Source organism: Branchiostoma belcheri, unplaced genomic scaffold (genome assembly GCF_001625305.1).
Source record: "Branchiostoma belcheri isolate BF01 breed outbred unplaced genomic scaffold, Haploidv18h27 scaffold72, whole genome shotgun sequence".
Lineage (NCBI taxonomy): Eukaryota > Metazoa > Chordata > Leptocardii > Amphioxiformes > Branchiostomatidae > Branchiostoma > Branchiostoma belcheri.
In genome coordinates this window covers 170,199-191,555 of record NW_017804376.1, presented here as the reverse complement: position 1 = coordinate 191,555, position 21,357 = coordinate 170,199, and the positions used below count along the sequence as shown (strand labels likewise).

At 40.8% G+C, this 21,357-nt stretch overlaps 3 protein-coding genes across 4 annotated transcripts; 2 read left to right on the top strand and 1 right to left on the bottom strand.

Moving 5' to 3' along the window:
- The first annotated feature begins 102 nt into the window (after window positions 1-102).
- Window positions 103-9,613, top strand: LOC109485097 (double-strand break repair protein MRE11A-like). Its single transcript, XM_019788532.1, has 17 exons — window positions 103-140; window positions 308-345; window positions 581-681; window positions 1,680-1,840; window positions 2,071-2,158; window positions 2,574-2,830; window positions 3,929-4,111; window positions 4,466-4,634; window positions 5,018-5,098; window positions 5,324-5,447; window positions 5,816-5,931; window positions 6,690-6,857; window positions 7,497-7,818; window positions 8,117-8,187; window positions 8,657-8,724; window positions 8,854-8,917; window positions 9,242-9,613. The coding sequence occupies exons 1-17, from the start codon at window positions 118-120 to the stop codon at window positions 9,293-9,295; spliced, it is 2,088 nt and encodes a 695-aa protein (XP_019644091.1). The 5' UTR covers window positions 103-117; the 3' UTR covers window positions 9,296-9,613.
- Window positions 9,614-10,608: 995 nt separating this feature from the next.
- Window positions 10,609-11,982, bottom strand: LOC109485091 (transmembrane protein 127-like). The gene is made up of 2 exons (XM_019788525.1): window positions 11,904-11,982; window positions 10,609-11,509 (listed from the first exon to the last, which is right to left on the bottom strand). Exon 2 carries the CDS (start codon window positions 11,479-11,481, stop codon window positions 10,714-10,716), a length of 768 nt encoding a protein of 255 aa, XP_019644084.1. The 5' UTR covers window positions 11,482-11,509; window positions 11,904-11,982; the 3' UTR covers window positions 10,609-10,713.
- Window positions 11,983-12,139: 157 nt separating this feature from the next.
- On the top strand, window positions 12,140-19,849 carry LOC109485079 (UBX domain-containing protein 7-like). Of its 2 annotated transcripts, none has more exons than XM_019788510.1 (12): window positions 12,140-12,238; window positions 13,210-13,372; window positions 13,936-14,006; window positions 14,296-14,364; window positions 14,602-14,720; window positions 15,215-15,361; window positions 16,250-16,340; window positions 16,694-16,747; window positions 16,912-16,985; window positions 17,532-17,985; window positions 18,743-18,822; window positions 19,262-19,849. In XM_019788510.1, the coding sequence occupies exons 1-12, from the start codon at window positions 12,175-12,177 to the stop codon at window positions 19,418-19,420; spliced, it is 1,545 nt and encodes a 514-aa protein (XP_019644069.1). In that variant the 5' UTR covers window positions 12,140-12,174; the 3' UTR covers window positions 19,421-19,849. The 2 variants fall into 2 exon arrangements, with proteins under 2 accessions (XP_019644069.1, XP_019644068.1); XM_019788509.1 differs by having other exon boundaries at window positions 17,529-17,985.
- The last annotated feature ends 1,508 nt before the right edge of the window (window positions 19,850-21,357 follow it).

Here is a 21,357-nt window from a genome sequence, read left to right as displayed (position 1 = left end):
ATACTTTGTACGTTACGTTAGATTTATTGCAACCCAAATTTTTAGATGCCCCCCTCCCTCTAGAGTGGCTGTCATTTCAAAGTTTCAAGAATTTTTGGTTGTGTTAGATACAGAATCATGTCGACCCAGGACGAAGAGACGTGAGTATGATTGTATAATTATGATCTTCTGAATTGACTAGTAGTTTCTACAAAATAGTTGCTATAAAAGTTAAAACTTTACTGTGTATTATATATAGTTCCATGCTCAAAAACTCAAAGTGACTATTTTAACTCTTCAACTCTCATTCCCTCTTCATGATCTTCAGATGGGATGATGATGAGAACACCATCAAGTTCCTGGTTGGTAAGTTGTTGATTTTTTCTGTTAGGAGAAATCAGCTGGTTTGATTTTACATAATTTGCAATTGTACAATAGTATCTCTAATTCAACATACAACTTAGATTTTCTAGATTTACTGTGTCACTTTGAGAATTTGCACAACTTGCAAATGGATTAGTCTTCCTCCCCCATGCATACCCCATGACTAGGCTCTATGTATCCCTTATTAATACCTGTCTCCTCACCTGTGTCTTCCCAGCCTCCGATGTTCACCTGGGCTATGCTGAGAAGGATGCTAAGAGGGGCCACGATTCCTTGGTCGCCTTTGAAGAAGTCTTACAGATAGCCAAGAAGGAGGAGGTAGCTATGTCTTATGCACCACTCAGAAATTAGGAAGTGTGGATCATACAGAAAACTCTTCAGAAACCATCGCCATTATTTCTTTTATAACTTCATAGGTGTTGAGTTGGTAACAGTCAATAAACAATCCACATTCACCTATATGTACGTGAATGTATAAACCCAGTACATGGACAGGTGTAGGTTAGGTGCTGGTAGACGTCAGAAATACCTGCACAGCTCCAACATTACCTGCACTAACCTGCATATACCCAGTACATGGACCAGTGCAGGTTATAACAGGTAGACATCAGAAATACCTGCACAGCTCCAATTCAACCTGCACTAACCTGCATATACCCAGTACATGGTCCAGTGCAGGTTAGGTGCTGGTAGACGTCAGAAATACCTGCACAGCTCCAATATTACCTGCACTAACCTGCATATACCCAGTACATGGACCAGTGCAGGTTATAACAGGTAGACATCAGAAATACCTGCACAGCTTCAATTCAACCTGCACTAACCTGCATATACCCAGTACATGGACCAGTGCAGGTTAGGTACAGGTTCAGGACCAGTGCAGGTTAGGTATAGGTACAGGTAGACATCAGAAATACCTGCATAGCTCCAATTTTACCTGTACTAACCTGCATATACCCAGTACATGGACCAGTGCAGGTTAGGTACAGGTAGACATCAGAAATACCTGCACAGCTCCAATTTTACTTGCACTAACCTGCATATACCCAGTACGTGAACCAGTGCAGGTGGACATCAGAAATACCTGCACAGCTCCAATTTTACCTGTAGTAACCTGCATAGTGTGTTACGCCAAAGGGCGGTTATACTGATACAGATATAGATATACCCAGTACCATGGACCAGTGCAGGTGAGGTGCAGGTAGACCCCAAAATTCCCGCACAGCTCCAATTCAACCTGCACTAACCTGCATATACAGGTGGTATTTCCAGCCCTGTTGGCCCTTCATAAACAGAAGGCACGTTTCCCCCTGCAGGTGGACTTCCTGCTGCTAGGTGGCGACCTGTTCCACGAGAACAAGCCGTCGCGTAAGATCCTGCACGGCTGCATGTGTCTCCTCAGGCAGTACTGTATGGGAGACCGGCCGTGCCAGCTGGAGTTCCTCAGCGACCAGTCTGTCAACTTTGGCCATAGCAAGTAGGTGATAGGTCAGAGGTGAAAGGTTAGAGGTCAAGGTCAAGTCACAAGCAAAATCTCCTTTTGTATTGCATGAAATTTTTTAGGTTGGGTGCATCAGTGCACCTATTCTCAAAAATGAATTTCGAGCCCTGTTAAGCCACTTAAGCTCCTTAAGCAAGAAAAAAATGTTTAGAATGAATTGAACAGGAAAGGGGACAACACCCATTGTTTCTGATGTTCTGCCACAGGTTTCCGTTTGTGAACTATGAGGACCCAAACCTGAACGTCTCCCTCCCTGTCTTCTCCATCCACGGTAACCATGACGACCCAGCTGGGGTAAGTACAGTTTTAATCCAATCATCCAATAAACAACCAGGTGTTGTGGCATTGTCAGATAGACACTATACACAAGTCTTTTTCTGAAAGTTTGGATAGATACTGACTGGAACTTCCGAAAATAGTTTCATCAGGTTGGTAAAGTATACATGTAGGATATAAGGGTTTTCTTTTACACAACTAAATATTCATGCCTTGCTGACATTTCAGTGTCTATCAGACACCTTCCGCAGAGACTGAAGTTGGGGATTGTGTTCTCACCGCAAAAGCGCCACCTACATCGGCTACATTTAGCGGTGAGAAGCAGAGCTGAAGAAGGTGTCTGATAGACACCAAAACATCAGCAAGGTACAAATATTTGGTTGTGTAGGAGAAAACCCTTATATCCTACTGACTGGAACTCTTCTTTCTTTAGTCCGGGAACCTGTGTGCGTTGGACATCCTAAGTGCCGCTGGGCTGGTCAACCATTTTGGTCAGCACCCCAGTCTAGACCAGATCGAGATGACTCCCATGCTGCTGCAGAAGGGGAGGACGAAACTGGCGCTGTACGGGCTGGGGTCCGTCCGCGACGAGCGTCTGCACCGGATGTTCGTCAGGAAGTCCGTCACGATGCTGCGACCGCGGGAAAACCAGGACGAGTGGGTCAACATCCTGACCTTTCACCAGAACAGGTCAGGGGTCACGGTTGTGTCCATGTCTCGAGATTATATTTAGGCCAATGAAAAAACTGTTGTGTTTCCAGTTTCAGCCCTGAAAAAATTAGGGTCGGTAGGTAGGGATTATCTTTTTTTTTCTTAGACTTTGGCAATCTCTAGTGATCAAACTTATACAATACAGTTTAAGAAAGTAAAACTTGCATGAGGACACTTTATTTTCAATGTCAATGTTGGAAAACCGATTGTACAAATTACTACAATGTTTCATCACTTAGGTGTCAGATCATGGAGCTAGAAAAGGTTGATCAGCTCGAAAAATTTATGTACCTTGCAGTGGTCCACGTGCACCCCAAAAAGGGTCGGCAGGTTTTTCTAGGGTCGTTCGGGAAACAGAAAACACAACATTTTTTTCCTAGGCCTCACTGTCACGGGTTACATTTTGTATCTGTCCTCTTCATGCTCATTTCTCTCATTACTAGTAAGTTTCACTTCTAAGCTTTGTCAATCTGGGCATTTTCTTCCTCACTTTTGAATGGACTGATATGTTATCAAATGCTATTAACTATGAAAAGTATGATAACTTGGCTATATGATATACTAACCTCTTATGTTAATTCTTTTCCTTTCATCTTTTATTGATAATCATGTCTGTCTCTCTCAAATGTTGAAACCTTGTTTCCTATGCCACAAGGAAGCCATCATCAAGGTTTGTAACTAAGATTATCCAAGATTTATTTATATTTTCATGAACTTTATGATAAGCTATAAGTTTAATGGCTTGCAATAAAGAGATGTTTTGCTGGAATATCATTTTGCCCTACTTCTAAGGTACTCCCTGTGAAAAGAAGTACATGTACAACTGTATGGCGCAGTATTAAATATTTTCTATTACAGTCAGTCTCGATTCCCTGTAATGCTATGAACTACATGTTGTTGATGGCACATTATGTAATTAAAGGTACTGAAAGGATCATTAAGTGACACAGATGATTCCTGGTTTTACTGTACTTTTCAAACCAACTACAGTGGGCAAGTTGAAAATATGACAATAGGAAATAGCAGACCAAGTAGCAACGGAATGTATTGAAATTCCATTGTACTATTTTGCTCCAGAGTGAAGCATGGTGAGAAGAACTACATCCCTGAACAGTTCCTGGACAGTTTTCTGGACCTGGTGGTGTGGGGGCACGAGCACGATGCCCGTGGTCTGGAGAGGAACGACGTCCAGGACTTTATCGTGCTCCAGCCGGGAAGCACTGTCGCCACATCACTGGCCGAGGGCGAGACGTTACCCAAGTATGTCAGATACGTATGGCTCGAACACAAGATGCAACAGCTCATTTTTTAGAAAGCTTTAAGGTGAAACGTATTGCAAGTATTGTGATAGTGACCAGCTCTGCATAAGAACCACCTGACAATTATGGACAATTATGGACAAGGGATGTCTATTCTTGACATTGAAAGAAAATCTTTGTTGTAGTATCTTTCTTTAGAAATGAAACAAATTAGTTTTTGCTAACATTTTACTTATTTCATTTTATATGGTACACCCATGGTACACCCAAAAACGTTTTTGTGCACCCAATTTTTTAGGTTGGGTGCACCTATTCCCAAAAATGAATTTCGAGCCCTGTGCTCTCACCCCCTCAGAAAAGCGTTCCTGGTGCGAGTGAAGCCCTCCAGGAAGATGAAGTTTGAAGCGATCCCGCTACAGACGGTGCGCCAGTTCTACCTGAAGGACATTGTGCTCGCCGACACGACCCTTGACCCCAACGACCCTGACGCAGCAGACAAGATAGCAGCATTCTGCCAGGAAAAGGTTTGATGTTCCAGAAAAGTCTTTCTCAGCACTGTATGTCAGTAGTCTATTGCATTCGACTTCTGTATTATCGGTAATGCTGTGATGAATGAGTAGGCACTGAGCAGAATGAAAAGCAATTTGGAGTTGAATGTACATAAAAAGAATATCTTATTTATTAATGAAAACTTAACTCAAATGAACTTTGGAGCAGTATACATGAAATTGTAACAGTATCTCACAGTTGGACAAAACATATGTATGACAAGCACTTGTCTCACTGGTTTCATTGTTGTCTTTGTAGTTTGTACTGAATGGTATTGGCCAAATTTTTTATTATACTTGTGCTATCAACTGGGAAGTATTGAGCTACGAAATATGAAATCTATTAATATGAATTCCAGGTGGAAGAATTGCTGTGTAGAGCAGAAGAAGAGCACACAGGGAACAAAAGACAACCTAAAGAACCACTCATCAGACTAAAGGTAGGGAAAACATGTAGTGGAGAAAGGTTTTTCTATTTCAAATACATACGTATGCATATATTCTTTTTTGTCCTCTAACCACTCAATGATGAGTTTGATATAGTTGTTGTAAAACATCTGTGAATAGTTTCATCAGGTTGGTATGATGAGTAGATACTGGCAATCTCTCAGGTTGTGTGAGCTCAGAATTCTGCATAATATGTTTTTTAATGTTTCTCCTACCAGATTGAGTACAGCGGAGGGTTCCCGATGTTCAACACGAACAGATTTGGTCAGATGTTCACCGACAGAGTCGCCAACCCCCGCGAAATCATCCACTTCTACAGGAAGAAGGTTTATGAGAAGAAAAGTGAGCATTCCTGAATCCTATACCATTGCTTGTCATACTGGTTGCATATGCACTTTTGTGCACCCAGAATTGAAGCCATGCAGTGCTCCTAATCTTTTCACCTAATTTTTGACTGTAGGTGCACTAATACATGTGTCACTTCCTTCCGTGCATCTGAATATTTGGTTAGACTATCCATACGTGAAAGGCATCACATTGGACAACCAAGTGTACGTTTCGATGACCTTAAGGGCAATTATGACTTCTTCACATTACATAGCACAGCACAGCACTCTAAGAAGGGGATGGGGAAGACTGTGGAAGAGTTTTTAGAAGTTCGTTTTCCTCTGTGTTTCAACCTTTCTGGTTGTTTGTTTGGGATTTTACAGGTGGTACGAAAGAGAAGTGGGAAGATGAGGACATGTCTACACTGCTTCCACGGGAGGCTCTGGACATGTCACGGGTGGAGGATCTGGTCAAACAGTTCTTCGCAGAGGCTGAACAGGTCAGTTTCATGATTGAAACTAGAAAGGTAACAATTGCAAAGCAAATGCATAATGTTTACTTTCATATGGCCCAGCTCTGCTCTGTTAATTCTTTCTCAAACACATACATATATCTGGTCAGACAGAAGTCTAAATCCCTCCTGCTATAAAATCGCAACATGATGTAACCCAACACTAGTTATCATGGTGACAGACATCTAGCACAGAATGAAATGTGAAAGACTATGGAAGAGTTTTAGATGTTCTTGTTCCTGGGATCGGGGAGGCCATGGAAGAGTTTTTAGAAGTTGTTTTTCCTCTGTGTCTCTGCACAGAATGCATGCACGTCATTCTTGAAGAGAATAGGGGAACACGTGGTAGAGTTTTTAAAAGTTCTTATTCCTCTGTTTTTCTGCACAGAATGCATGCATGTTGCTGTTGACAGAGAAAGGGATAGAGGAGGCCATGGAAGAGTTTTTAGAAGTTGTTTTTCCTCTATGTCTCTGCACAGAATGCACGCATGTCGCTGTTGACAGAGAAAGGGATGGGGGAGGCTATAGAAGAGTTTTTAGAAGTTGTTTTTCCTCTGTGTCTGTGCACAGCATGCGTGCACGTCACTCTTGAAGAGAATAGGGGAACACATGGTAGAGTTTTTAGAAGTTGTTTTTCCTCTATTTTTCTGCACAGAATGCATGCATGTCGCTGTTGACAGAGAAGGGGATAGAGGAGGCTATGGTAGAGTTTTTAAAAGTTCTTGTTCCTGTGTATTTCTGTACAGAATGCACGCATGTCCCTGTTGACAGAGAAGGGGATGGGGGAGGCCATGAAGGAGTTTGTGGACAAAGAGGAGAAGGACTCCATCCAGGAGCTGGTGAGATGGCAGGTGGAGAAGATGCAGAAACACCTGCGGGACAGGAAGGCAGGAGAGGACAAGATTGAGGAGGAGGTGAGGATTTTTGTCACCTCTGTGTACAGAGGTTTTGTGTTTGGTGTGTCTATGTTTTTTTGTAGTTGTTTCCACATGCTGAGCCTCCGTATTGCAGTGTAAGCACATCTAACCCTAGGAAGATGGGGGAACAACAGACTATAAACCGGGTAGTGAGTGAGTGAGTATGTTGAGCACATCGAGGAGAATGATAGGAAGTTATATCAAAGGACCCAGAAATGTCTCAGAAATGGTTATCTCACTTCCTGTCTTTAATTTCCTGTTATATGCATACCTGTTGTGGCAGCCAGTGGTAAAATGCATAGACAGGATCAGTGAAAAATTCACAACAACTATAATTACAGAGATATGAGATCTTCGATTTCTTGTTGTTTCTTCGATATTTTGTCAGGAGAAAGGTAACATGGTTTTGGTAGGGTAGGTAACTTTAATATACTCTGAATACTTCACACCTTTGATGTCTTGTACATGTATTTCTATATTTATTTATTTATTTATTTCGGCTTACAAAGAAGCCCGGGTGTCCCAACTAGTCAAAGACTATTACTAAGGGACACCCTGGGGGAAAAGATGAAAATCGTTATACATGCATGGGAATACATATTACAAATTACATACATGTACATTGTATTTCTACAGATCCACCAGTTCCGTCAGGCGTACCAGCAGCACGCAGAAGAGGAGGATGAAGACATCCAGCGCGCTCTGGAGCGGTCTCGTTCCAAACGTCCAGCCGACGACAATCGCTCAGACATCATGGAGGATGACGACAGCAACCTTAGCGACGAGGATCGCCCTGCGCCGACCCGTGGGCGTGGCAGGGGGCGTGGCAGAGGGCGGGGCAGGGGAGCGACCGCTACGACCAGGGGAGCGACCACTGCGTCTCGGGGGAGGGGTAGCAGAGGGGGCCGAGGAGGGAGAGGGAAGAAAAGTCTGGTCGCCAGTGGTTCTATTGTTGAAGGTAGAGAGTAATATCCTAGTATCACAGATTATACACAGACTTGCCTTGTTTGCCAAGACTTGAACCATTTTCTAAATAGCTTTGTCATCACACATTCTGTTATACTGTACAATTCATTTCTTGAATGATAAAGCATAAAATAGATTTTCTGACACTTTATTATTAGACAGCTCAACATAGTTTTTTTTCATGTTTTGAAAGTTATAGTTATCCCATATTTTGAAATTTATTGTCTGCATCTTAATCTTTTTAAGAAAGATGAACTTCTTATTTTTGTTATTCACCTTGTATTTTTCAGCAATGCAAAACAGTTCATCTAGATCTTCCCAGAGATCCTCAGCTAAGCCTAGTAGACCTTCATATATGGAGGTAGGTGTTTTTTTTTATTTCTGGATAGTAAACTGCTTGTCCAGTCAACTGTTCATATATTGTATTAAGCTAACCTAAATGTGCCAAGAAACAACATGAAATAAAGAATGTCATCAAAATCTAATATCAAACTTGAATCTTCAAATCTATTGGTAACTTCAAAATCTTTAACAAATAATACAAAGTTTTTTATGTTGAACACTTGAATTCTTTACACCAATATGCAGCATATCCTTAACATTCAAGTTGAATGTTAAGGATATGCTGCATATTGGTGTAAAGTAGTACCTTTATGTTTGTAACAGTACACAAATATCTAGGTGCACCAGTCAAAACGTAGGTGCCCAGCTCCAAGTTTGGGTGCATATGCATCCTGTATTTCGGACCCTGATACATTGTACATGTAGAAGCATATGCTTTGTTGTGACATGGCTGCCATGTCTAATACTTTGTAATCTGTTTGTTCCAGATGTCAGATAGTGAGGAAGAAGACAGCGATGGAGGATTTAATGCTCCCTTATCTTCAAAAAGCAAAGGGTAAAAGTTGTTCAACTTGTTCTTCAAATTTTATCCATCACTTGATTTTGTAGTCCCAGCAAACAAGGTTGTCTGATGTTAGAAATCATTGGCATGTGTTGTATGGACAAAGTATTTTTTTCTGTCCAGGAATTCCAAGCCCAGAGGTGGTGCCTTGCAGAGGAGGGGAAGAGGGATTGCCTATGATTCTGAGGTACACTTTAAAGCTTATTTGTGAAATTTGTTAATTTGATGGTTAAGCTTTGATACATTCATCTGTAATATTGTGGGCGCAATGGTAACAGCTTTTAGAGAGATGTCTTCACCAACTGGTATCATCCTTAGAATTTAAATAAATTGAAGATTCTACCATAATGTTGGGTTTGAGCAACATCAACCCATTTGGCTGTATATTGTCAAAATTTGACAATTTCCAGCCTTTTTGTTCATATTGTTTTATTTTTGAATTGTATCAAGGAAGTGATGTTTTGGTATTGCATTTAAAAGTCTAACTTGTCCTTGTGTTTGCCCTTTGCAGGACTCAGAGGAGGACTACTTTACCATGCCAAGTGCAAAGAAGTCACGTCGCTAATTTACTGAACAACTTAAGCTGATAACCTTGCAGTGTAGAAGTGATGTTAGTTACGGGTAAAGAGATCTGTCTGTGATCTTCAAGTAGCTCAAATGGCACATAAGAATTAAAAGAATAACAGTTTGTTATTGGTATGGAAAGGAGTTACAAGGAAATACTTGTAAACGACTGATTTTATATGTGAACACTTAACCTTTATACGAATCATTTGTATGTAACCATACATGTTCCTTCTCATTGGAAACAGACATGCTTCTGTTTGTATTAACTATGCTACAAAATGTCATTAACAAGGTTAGATTTCATTATATTGATCTCTGAACAACTGCCTGGGGTCAGTTTCTTCTATAAGTAATATTGATACTATAATGATAGCATTTACGTGTGGAGTGTGTTTTCGTGTGCATGCAAGTGTGCAAATGGCATTTGTGGCATGTTGAACTACAAGATGCACTGATGCTTGTCCATAATTGATCTTTATTGAACAAAATAAGTCCTGAATTGCACAATCGAATCCTTGCAATATAATATATGTACATCCATTCCCTAATACAACGTTAAAAATCATCTCTGGAAGCTTAAATAATTTCTCCTTTTTGCAAAGATTCAAATGTCAAGTGTAGTGTTCTGATGTTTTGGGCCTGTCAGAAAACAGAACAAATGTGATTCCCAGCATTGCTGATTAACTTATACAACTTGTGACCAAATCATACTTTACCCCCAATTGAAATTCATGATGAAAATGCAAAAGAGAATTCTGACAAAACCAGTGAAAATTTGATGCACAAACTTAAGTGTACCTGTATTTTTACCTGGGAGAAGTACTGCATACTGCAACATTTGAGTCACCTTAGTGACTACAATTAAAGATACAATATGTTATTTAATGGCTATATTCATACAAATATGATATCCCTGTATCAAAACATTTGCAGACATAGTGTATAGATAGTAACTAACACTGTCAGTCCATTTACATGGCCTGCCTGGTTCTATATTAGGCCTAGGAAAAAAATGTTGTGTTTCCTGTTTCAGTCCTGAAAAAATTAGGGTCGGTAGGTAGGGAATATCTTTTTTATTTCTTTTTCTTTTTTTTAGACTTTGGCAATCTCTATGAAAGTAGAACTTGCATGAGGACACTTCTATTTTCAATATCAATGTTGGAAAAGCGATTGTACAACGTTTCATCACTCAGGAGTCAGCTCAAAAAATTTAAGGTTGATCAGCTCGAAAAATTTATGTCCCTTGCAGGGATCCACAAAAAAAGGCTAGGGATAACAGTTTTTTCTAGGGTTGGTCGGGAAACAGGAAACAGTTTTTTCTAGGGTTGGTCGGGAAACAGGAAACACAACCTTTTTTTCTTAGGCCATACTTAGTCTTTGGAATAGACGTTATTAAGTCAAAAACACTGATCCGTCTCAAGGAGCGTATGCAGGAGGTGGAGCCTGCTGTCGCTCCATCATGGCTGCGTATTCCACTCCCCGCCAGAAATCTAGTTCATCGTTATCCATCAGCATCAGTCCGTCTGATTGGTCGTCGTCTTCCGGAGGGTATCTGCGCAGGAGTCCGCACGCCACCGCCAGGACGGCCGCGCTGCCCGCGCCGGCCACCAGGTAGTACCCAACATCGAACGTGACGTACACCTTGCTTCCCGTGTAGATGCGGTGGCTGTGCTGGAGCGCGTACATCATGGTGGAGGCCCAGTAACACAAACCGTTCGCCGTCACGCACAGCAGAACGGTCAGGATGTTCGCCACTCCGTTACGTCTGAGAATCCTCCAGGACTTCCTCATCGAGCCCAGGATGTCTATTATGAAGGCAGCGATGCTGGTAACCATGGCAACCAGGCAGAGCGTGAAGACGACCCGGAGTATGAGAACGGCGTGCGCGGTGACGCAGTAGGCGTCCAGTAGAGGCTGGACGGTGCTGTCTCTGAGGAACAGGTTGATGCCGATGTACTCGTTGGTGTGTTGGCACTTCCCGCCATGGACGTGGAACCACCGGGGCTCCGCCAGGGCGGTGCTGAGAGCAGCGATGACGACGACGCTGAAGGCTGCACCGGCCACGTTCCGCTCGCGGCGTTTGGGCCGCCGCCATCGCCGACGGACTGCCGCGACCGCCGGGGAGACAGCGGGAGGATCAGACGGCGTGGAGGGAGCGGGAGAGGCTGCTTCTGGAGTCGACATGGCTTCTTCTTATGGCATCATCTATGAACTAGAAGTATAGAAATGTTGACTGCAGGTAAGCTGAACGAAGGACAACCAAGGTGCTTTCATCACAAGATTGAAAGCTACTTGGGACAATATATCTATGTATCTTTGAAGGGAATAATACCAAGGAAGTCAGAATTCCATAAGTTAACGGTACAAACTATCGAAGGTTATTTTTTATAGGGCAAAGGTGACTACCCGGTTACACAACACAAAACCTGGTCAAAACAAAACAAATCTCTGACGTCTCCAAGAATCTGCGACTTTAATTACACAAAACTACAAGGTATTTTCACCCTGGACGACGGCAACACATACAAGAAGAACTAAGCTTGTGGAAACTATAGTCAAACTGATGTAACTATTTTAGGAATTTAGTAAAATAAACTTTTACCTACCAGCGTCAAACATGGACGTCCGAAATTTCGATTTGTCATTTCCTACACAGCATCGAAACAACATTTTCAAACAACTACGTATTACGTAATAAAAAATTATCCTTAGCTATAAAAATAAGTATCAATTGTACTAGATTAAGATGAAATGTATTGTGACAAAATATACTATGATTATTGCGTTATAAGTTTTTGCAGATATGTTTTTGTGCGGTTTGGTGCGCTGATGCCCCTTGACCTCCTTCGCTATGCCTGCTGGGATTTTGGCGCGATCATGGCCGACCCTGGAAAATTGAGAGGGATGGACGCGCTCATCGAGCAGTTTCGCGCCATTGCAGGTAAAAATCCGCGGTTAAAAATCGTTCTACTGAGAGACGAATAAGGGTAGGGTGTGGTGACCGTTTGCACGAGATTTGAGTGTGGTTAGAAACTGTTTTATCCACCAAAGTAGGCTGGGTCCAAAATAGACGCCCACGGTAATCTGTTGTCAACACTGTATAGGTACCGCTCTGCAGCTGGTTTGCAGTTTTAGCCTGTGGAAAGCTGTTATAAATGGTGTTTGATCACGCCATCAAACTGCTTGAAGCCGCCAGCCGTGTTTCAATCAAGATTATCAATTCTCTCTCAAACCGACTTTAAAAGGAAATTTCGACCTCCTTAGTCGAGACCACAAAATTATGACTGACTTTCTTAATCTTTTTTCATGTTGACTTGCAAATTATTTTTGATTCTGTCAATCTTAAGCAAAATTTATTTGTTTATTCAGGTAGCAGGTAGAGGTATTCCATAGGTAATTTTGCAACTAGAGGCTCCATAGCTCTATTTTTAGTGTCAAGGAAAACTATGCCTAGACAAATCCAAGCCGTTTTCTATGAAGCAGTCACAAAACTGTATTTACAGAACTGTATAAACCGCAAATACTGTGTGAAAACCTCTTTTCATTCCCTTCATGCAAGAAAATGAATTAACAGTAGTACAATAAAAAATCAACCAATTAATCAGTCAACCAACATATCAGTCAATATATCTATCCGTCTATCTATCTAAGTATCAATCTATTGATTTCCTTCATTCAGATATACTATATATAGACTAATAAAGATATAAAAAATGACAGGCATAAAAAATGATGATCAATAGAAGTAGGAGCAATTAAAGATATAGCCCAGAGCTGGCCTGATTTAAAAATTAAAAATGCCAAGATGTGTGTGAGTCTGGGAAATCGAATACACATAGTATACAAATCATAATACACATAGTAAACTGATTATTACTGATCCAAAACAAACACCCCTTTGTTAAATGGTAGATACCACAGAGGATGTGGCACGCCACATGCTGGAGGCCTGTGGAGGCAACCTGGAGATGGCCATTACCATGCACCTAGAGGGGGGAGCAGGTTCAGCCGGAGGGGCTGGTCCCTCCAGCACACCAGGGGCAGTGCCAGATGGAGCAGGACCATCTATAGCAGAGTAAGTGTCGAAGCCTATGATTCAAGAACTGTAGAACTCAGAATGAATATAGGTAACTACCTACTACTCCCTGGAATAATATATCTGATAATCAGCTTCAAAGGAATGTAGCAGTGACTGGTTTCTAGTACACAGCGTAAAATAACCGTTTTTTTTTTGTTATGGGTAGTTACGGCTGTAGGGTTACGAACAGGGCGTAGTGACCCTAAAACAATATAATGCAAATTACAAAACTTGGCAACCACTGCCCCTTCACACCAGGAGTGCCCCTCCCCACCTTGTCAGAGCTGACTAAAGTTGACCCCAAACTGGAAGAAATAGAAGATAGTAACCAATACAAGAACCAGTAATAGTTGCAGGTAGACGTCAGAAGTACCTGATCTCCAATTTCACTTGAACTCATATACATGTATATACTACTAGGTGAATTTTGAGCCCTGTACTTGTGTATTACATGTATGTCCAAGTCTTTCATTCGTAACTTCACAACAAGGGATATTCTTTCATATGCCAAAGGTTTACCTGCGACTGAAGTTTTTTTAACTGAATTTTCTGTCAAACAGTGATGCAGTGCGAGCCCCAATTCCACAGACCGCAGGTGTACTGGTAGAGGAGTCTCTGTACCAGAGTTATGGTAAACAAAAATATTTTTTCACTCATATCTGTACACAATAATGGTAGTCAGATTATGCAGTATGTTGTGAAGTTGATTGATGGAGTTGGTTTAAAACAACTTTTTAAAAAGGTACTGTCTACAAGTGCTGCAAAGTAATTTTTGCTGTGGAAGAAAATTGTGACAGAATCACCATCCTTAAACTTCTCTTAAATTGGTGTAGCAAAAAGTTAAAAAAAAACATAAATGACTTTAAGTACATCACGAAGAAAGTTCTGTTAGTAAGTGATTGTTTTTGTGTTTTCCATAGTGCCACAAGGACGCTTAAGAAAACCAAGGTCTGTGTTTGATGGTTTTCGAGACTTCCAAGCTGAGACAAGTAAGTATGGCTTACTGGCTATATTAGTTTACCTCAAACATTTTCATGTCCCAACAAAATTATAGAAGTGTGATCTAACTTGCATGGAGTCTAAAGAACTAGGTTTACATAAAGAAAACCTGTAATGTTTTTACCCACATCTGCATGGGTGCCACCATCTTGGAGTATGCAAGTCTCCATACAATAATGCTGTAGCTACATGTAGTCATCGTTTTCTAAATCCACTTCACTCCGTAGGGCAACAGGAGCAAGCTTTGCGGGACCGACTGAGTGGGAAGACAACAGCAAAGAAGAGAACCTTAGAAGACCTCTTCAGACCTCCCATCGACCTTTTACACAAAGGCACCTTTGAGACAGTAAGATCTTGTACAATGTACTTTTCTACCATTTTGTAACTATCACTAACATGTAACAAATAAGTTGATTTATATCAGTTGGTTTATAGTGACAATTCATGTTGAGTAAAGAGAGGTTTTTTACACAACCAAGTCTTTTATTCAGCCATCGTTTCAGTGACCGTCTGTCACCTTCCTCAGGGCAATTCTGACTGGTTTACATTGCACTGCAGCACAGGCATTGCTGCTATAGATGCATTCCCAAACATATAATATTTACATATCTACACATATGCGTGGTTACAGGAACTGTATCTACAATGCGGTCCCAAACGTACGGGAGTTGGATAGGTACATAATTGGTCACAGAAACGTTGGTTGAATAGACTTGGTTCTGTAAAAATAGTCTCTTTACTCAGTGATTTACCAACCTGATGAAACTATTCACGAATACATTTCATGTTGCTTTATGATTACAATAAAAGTTGCTAACATGGTTCTGCTGCTGTCTGCAGGCGAAGAAGGAGGGTGAGACTGGGAACAAGTGGCTGCTGGTGAATGTGCAGAACGTGCAGGAGTTTCCCTGTCAGCAGCTCAACAGGGACGTCTGGAGCAACGGGCTGGTCAAGTCTATCGTACAGGAGCACTTCGTGCTGTGGCAGGTCTGTATCTGTATAGTCAGTATAACTGCCCAGTGTACAAAATACTTTTTTGAACCAGGTTGCCCCAGCAAAAATTAGGGTGCCCATCAGAATTTTAGGTTGCCCCATCTATAAGTTACTACTTTCCTCAAATTAAGTTATGTTACATACATAGCTTTGAGAATATTTCTAACAGCCTTTAGTTAACTGATACTAAAGGCTGCCATTAATACCTAAAATTAAAAAGCATCTGCCAGATACAGTGGTGCAAACAAAGTGGGCATGATTTCATACCTACGTTCAAAAATAGGTTGCCCCAAGTAAAATTTGGTTGCCCGAAGCAACTGGGCAACCAGGTATTTTGCACGCTGCTGCCTATCAAGAATCTATCTGTGTTGGTAGTAATCATAGTAAAAAGTTTGATTATATTCCAACACAAGGTTTCACAGGGATCAAATTTTCAATGACCGCTGTTGCCTTCATCAGGATAACTTGATCAATTGCTAACATCACATATCCATAAAGTCTCATGTGAATAAGGTCACGTGTCTGTAACCGTAACTCTTGTGAGATTACATTTTGAAGTGATTCGTCATTCATTATCCTGATGAAGGATACACCGGTCCTTACCAAGTGTTATGCTATCAAAAATTTGGTTTTACGTCAAAAACTTTGTGTTGGCAATAGAATTTCAAAATCCTTCTTCGTGATAACTGTTACCCACATGGATGAACTTTCAATCTAGGATTTATCAATCATAAGCCTCTTAGTTTTTCTTCTTCTATCTGTAAACATATTCACCTAAGACCAACCTTTGAGCTTTGCTGGTTCTTTGCTTTCTGTGAACTGTCCAGTAGAAATTGGTTGCTGTTGTTTCTATTTTTACCATGACCTTGTCATGTCCTGTAGGTTTACCATGACAGCGCAGAGGGCCAGCGGTACATCCAGTTTTACAAGGTCGACACCTTCCCCTATATTGCTGTCCTGGACCCAAGAACAGGTACGGTAAAAGAAATGCTGTCTTTTTTTCTAAAATGAAACTACAAACATAAGTTCTTTGTGATACATCCAAAAGTATTATCTACAGCAGTGGGGAGTAGGAGAAAACATTATTGTCTAGAGGAAGGTAGCAAAACGGACGACTTAAATCTTGGTACTCGACATCTTGGTTCAGTAACTAGACTCTGTATCATACTATAAAAGTTACTATTGCCTACAGTACATGTACTTGCTGCCATTTTTTCACTTTTTTGGTGTCCATGCCATCATGAAAGAGTGATTGTACACCAACATCGACTTTATGTTTGTCTCACATATGAGGTTAATACATTGTTATTTACTATTATTTTCAAGGAGAGAGGCTGGCTGAGTGGAATACTGTTGATCCTACTGCCTTTATCGACATGGGTAAGTTGATTGAATGATCTCTTTATTTCCTAAATTTAACATTAGCCTGCTGCCTGAGTAACAAAATTGATATAATTTTGTGCCAAAATGTAGTTGAAGCAGGGAAAAGTCTTGAAATTTTCTGTTCTTCCTGGTGTGAGTATATTCTGGTTACTTTTCCACAGCTACCACATTCCTGACTGACCATGGTGCATTGGATGGTGAATCTTGCAGCCCACCGAAGAAGAGAACAAAAAGGGTATGTTTGTTTGTTTGTCTGTTACACCCAACCTTTGCACATCTAACTGCGGGCATTGTTTTAAGCTTTCTAGTGATGCCCCAACTGTACTTAGTGGCAACGAGTTCCACTCTACAATAGTTCTTGGAAAAGTTTTTGAATACCTGAATTCTTGGTTGATAACTCTGGTATTTGAAGGCATGACTAATTCGTGTTGTTTTCTGAGCTGGTATTAGATACTTAGTAGTTGGTACTTCCACCAGTTTATTAGATATTTTGTACATCATGCATAATAGTTTGTGTCATTCAAGTAGGGTCATGTGGCGTAACGGCAGAGTGCTTGACCAAGAGGTCCCGGGTTAAAGTCCTGACATACCACCAATCATGTGCCCTTGGGAAAGGCACTTTACACGACTTTCCTCACTTAACACAAGTGAAAATGAGTATTGTTTGTCCTACTATATTTCTTTCTATGTGTGGGACACAACACCAGCAACAGCTGCCTTTGTCCCACATGTATTGTATTGTATTACATTTTCAATATATCAAATCAAATTCTACCAGCAGGAAAGCATTATTGACGCAAGTGAGGACAGCCAATTGGAGGCAGCTATCGCAGCGTCACTACAGGAAACCGAAGCCACATCCGAGAAACCCGTCAACGCGGCGAACGACTCCAGCTCCGAGTCAGAACTGGACATCACCGACGACGAGAGCGAAACATTCCACTCCGTGAACGGGGAGAGTTCCGATAACGACAGCGACGTGGAGGTCGAAAGGATTGTCACCCCCGACCCCAAGGACAGAGTTCAGAGTTCAAATGTCAGAGTGCAGAGTTCGAATGGGCATGCACAGACCTCGAATTCCAGGACAGAGGAATCAGAAAGGACTCAGGCAGAGAACAGTACTGAGGACAGAAGTCAGAATGGAGGTGCAGTGTGTGCTAAAGACTCTACACAGCCATCTGTCACGGTGAATGGGAGCACTGCAGCAGCTGATGATGATGATGACAATGATGGGGGTAAGGCATGCTATCTCTTGTCTAGTAAAATCATAAATGGTACTGCAGATTGCTGTGAGTTAGCACTCACTGTCTGTATAAATAGTTGTTTAACACAATGGCCATCACATAAGAAGTGCGGTCGTGTGGCATAACGGCAGAGCATTCAGCTCAGAACCAAGAGGATCCGGGTTCGAATCCTGCCATGTCACAAACCATTGTACGTGAAAATTCCTCTAGCTTCTTGCCCCCTGGATCAGTGGACCACGGCTTAAATTCTCATACATAGGAACCCTTTTCAGTAGCATGCAAGATGAGTGAGCATCAGCAGCCGGGACTCGAACTCACGACCCTCTGTCCAGAAGCCGGGCTGCTATCCACTAAACCACTCACACCACTTGGATAATCTTTTTATGGCGTCGACTATCTGACCCAAACGAATAATGATTTAGATTTTGTTTAATGCCTTATTTTTGAATATTTGGTTTTGTTTGCCTTCCCACTTTGCTGTTTTGGTAACAAAGTTATGATTTAATTTTTTTTATCCCTTTCAAATTGAAGGGACTAACCAGTGTATTCAAAAGATTGATAGATAAATAAATAGCTAAGTAAAAAGTTGGTATACGATATATGTAATGTTACGAAAGAGGGTATGCTTTTAGTTATGATTACTATCTCATGTACAAACATACCACAGAGGCGCTTGTAGAAGCTCTTTTTCTTCTGCTTTTATTTGTGCGTCTTCTTTATTTTTTTCTTCACCACCTGTCCTTTCCAGGGCCAAAGACGAACTTGATGGTACGCTTTCCCGACGGAAAACGGAAACAGTTCTCCCTCCCAGCATCTGCCAAACTCATGGTAGGACTTTCACATTACAGCTCATTTCCCCATATACTTGTTTTTTTCTTCTCAAGCAATCAGAATCCAAGCTTTGTGTAGAGTACTAATTGAGTGAAAAAAGACAAACAGTTGTGCATAATGTACTTGTATAGCATGACAAGGTTTAGAAAGATCACAGAAGTATTTATCTTAAAGTCACACCCAATAGTGGGGAAATTAGCTGTTAGTCCCCTTTCCCTTTGTTTCTTAAAGATTTGTGTTTTTATAAGAATGTTGAGTGATGATTGTTGGAAAGCTTTTGCACTAACACCACAATTTATTTGAGCTTTTTCCAGGCACAAGAGCAGTACCCACTCTCCTGTGTTCATCAGTGTAGGTGATTGGATGACCTACACTGTATGATGTGTATGATGGTAGTACTACTGTCCAGTAACCTTGCCATGTATGTGTTACACAGACGCTGGTCAAGCTGGTCATGTCAGAAGGGTACACAAACGAGCGTTATGAGCTGGTGACGAATTTCCCGCGCCGGAAGCTCTCGTACATGGACTTCAACGTCACGCTGAAAGAAGCGGGTCTGTTCCCACAGGAGACCATCTTCGTTCAGCAGAGATGACACTGACAAATTTAGCAGGGATAGTTGACGTTGATTGACAGCCGTCAGTTTCCTGTTTTTTTTTCCGTTTTCGGGGCTGATTTTCTCCTGGATAGCAAGAGCCATTAGCAAAGGCAGAATGAATGGTTGCAATGACATTTGACATTTCTGAATCAGTATTTTCCTTATATTCAGCCAGTAATGCACAATATGGCCTGATATTAACAGTTAAACATTTAAATAACAAACATTATGATAATAAGGAACTTTTGAGGTACAGTTGCCCACACACACTGCCATTATAAGCTGAACCATTGCACCACTTCTCATACTTGATGTTACCAGTAGTAATAACAAAAAACATATCCATTCATACATACATAAAAACAGGCTAAAATGTGTATTTGTTGAATAGCAGTACTTCAGGTAGTACTCATAAAGAAATTTTGGAAAAAAATGCAAGAAAAAGTTGCTTGTTCAAGATCTTTGCATCATACTACTGGTACATGTATTTTTTTGCACCTTTACAATTACATGTACAATAGCAGAAACATTGTCTGTAATGTTTCAATGAAAATCTTGTTTTCCATCGTTGTATTTACCAATTTTTCTGAGACAGTCATCATGTCAATCCTGTGGGAAACACCCGTCTTCTGTTTTGATGACCCATGAATATTTATTGCACAGTTGCAGATAGGTTTTGTCTGTTATGGCACTGAGCCAGAATCAGGGACCAAGGAGGTGGAATCAAGCTGGTTTTATCACATAAGTGAAAACAAGAAAGGTAACATTTGCAAAGCAAATGCATAATGTCTACCTTCGCATATGGTCTGCTCTGTTAATTCTTCCTCAAACACATTCATATACTAGTATGTGGTGCAACATGAAAATTTGCAACATGATGTAACCCAACAGCAAAAACAATATGTTTTCCTTCGGTAAACATAACAATGCAGTAAAGAGGAAAGATGTAAGTTTTGGGCACACAAGGTTTTGCTAAGAGACAGAGAAAGGTACTGTAGATCTTGAAATGTTTTGCATTTTCCACTGCCTCTCCACAAGTCACTACTGTACTAGTACAGGATTGTTTCAACTCCAAACTTGAAACATCACAAAAACCTTTTCCCCCTACTTATTGCAAAGTAAAACCATAGTGAAAGCAAGTCTGTCCAACTTCAAGAAATTGTAACCTTTGAATGTGCAAGAATGCTACATTGGATGTCCCTTGAATGTGCAGTTCTTTGTATCATGACAACAGTTTTCAAATTTTTTCTCTCAAGCATTTAAAAAACAGCTTGGATATTGACTTCTACTTTTTTTAAAAGTGAAGAATGTTGTAGAATTGTCTTACGTGTATGTCATTGTCGAATATCATGTTATTCAAGCATTTTATGATAGCAATATAATGACAACATTCATGTACATGTATATCACAAACTCTATACAGAAAATATTTTTGGATCACTTTAAGAAAGACGTATCAAATGAGGCTCCATATGGGGGATTCTAGGTATGTTCTGTGTAATCAGTCAGCATCAAAGTCTTGTGCTGTTGTTAATTATGTGCAACACAGGAGTTTGGATATTGAAATGTAAACTTCAGATACTGATACTGAAAAACCCTTTGTTGGACTCGCAAAAAAGATGCAATGATATGTTACAGGATTTGAAAGAAACCTTGGATTTAGTTGTCATTAGAGCATAACATCAGGTACTGGCACAGAGGTTTAAGTACAGGGAACTCATATGCAGCACTAGTCTAGCAGTACTAAAGTTTGTACAAATGTTATTCTACACAATGTAGTCACCAAATACTACTGTTTCCTAGCATGGGGTCAATTCAGGACACTACAATTTGTAACTTTTTGTAGAAAAACTATTCGTGAAGATAACGAGACAAACGAGATATAGTCTTGTCCAATATCGTTACGGTTATGTTATATTGGTAGGGTACATATG

Bases quoted from the DNA above. Each gene is read 5' to 3' on its own strand.
- LOC109485091 (XM_019788525.1), bottom strand. From the start codon at position 11,481: ATGTCGACTCCAGAAGCAGCCTCTCCCGCTCCCTCCACGCCGTCTGAT.
- LOC109485097 (XM_019788532.1), top strand. From the start codon at position 118: ATGTCGACCCAGGACGAAGAGAC. The intron at 141-307 runs GTGAGTATGATT...CATGATCTTCAG, and splicing joins TCGACCCAGGACGAAGAGAC to ATGGGATGATGATGAGAACA. The intron at 5,932-6,689 runs GTCAGTTTCATG...ATTTCTGTACAG, and splicing joins TCTTCGCAGAGGCTGAACAG to AATGCACGCATGTCCCTGTT.
- LOC109485079 (XM_019788509.1), top strand. From the start codon at position 12,175: ATGGCCGACCCTGGAAAATTGAGAGGGATGGACGCGCTCATCGAGCAG. The intron at 16,341-16,693 runs GTACGGTAAAAG...ATTATTTTCAAG, and splicing joins TGTCCTGGACCCAAGAACAG to GAGAGAGGCTGGCTGAGTGG. The intron at 18,823-19,261 runs GTAGGACTTTCA...TGTGTTACACAG, and splicing joins CAGCATCTGCCAAACTCATG to ACGCTGGTCAAGCTGGTCAT.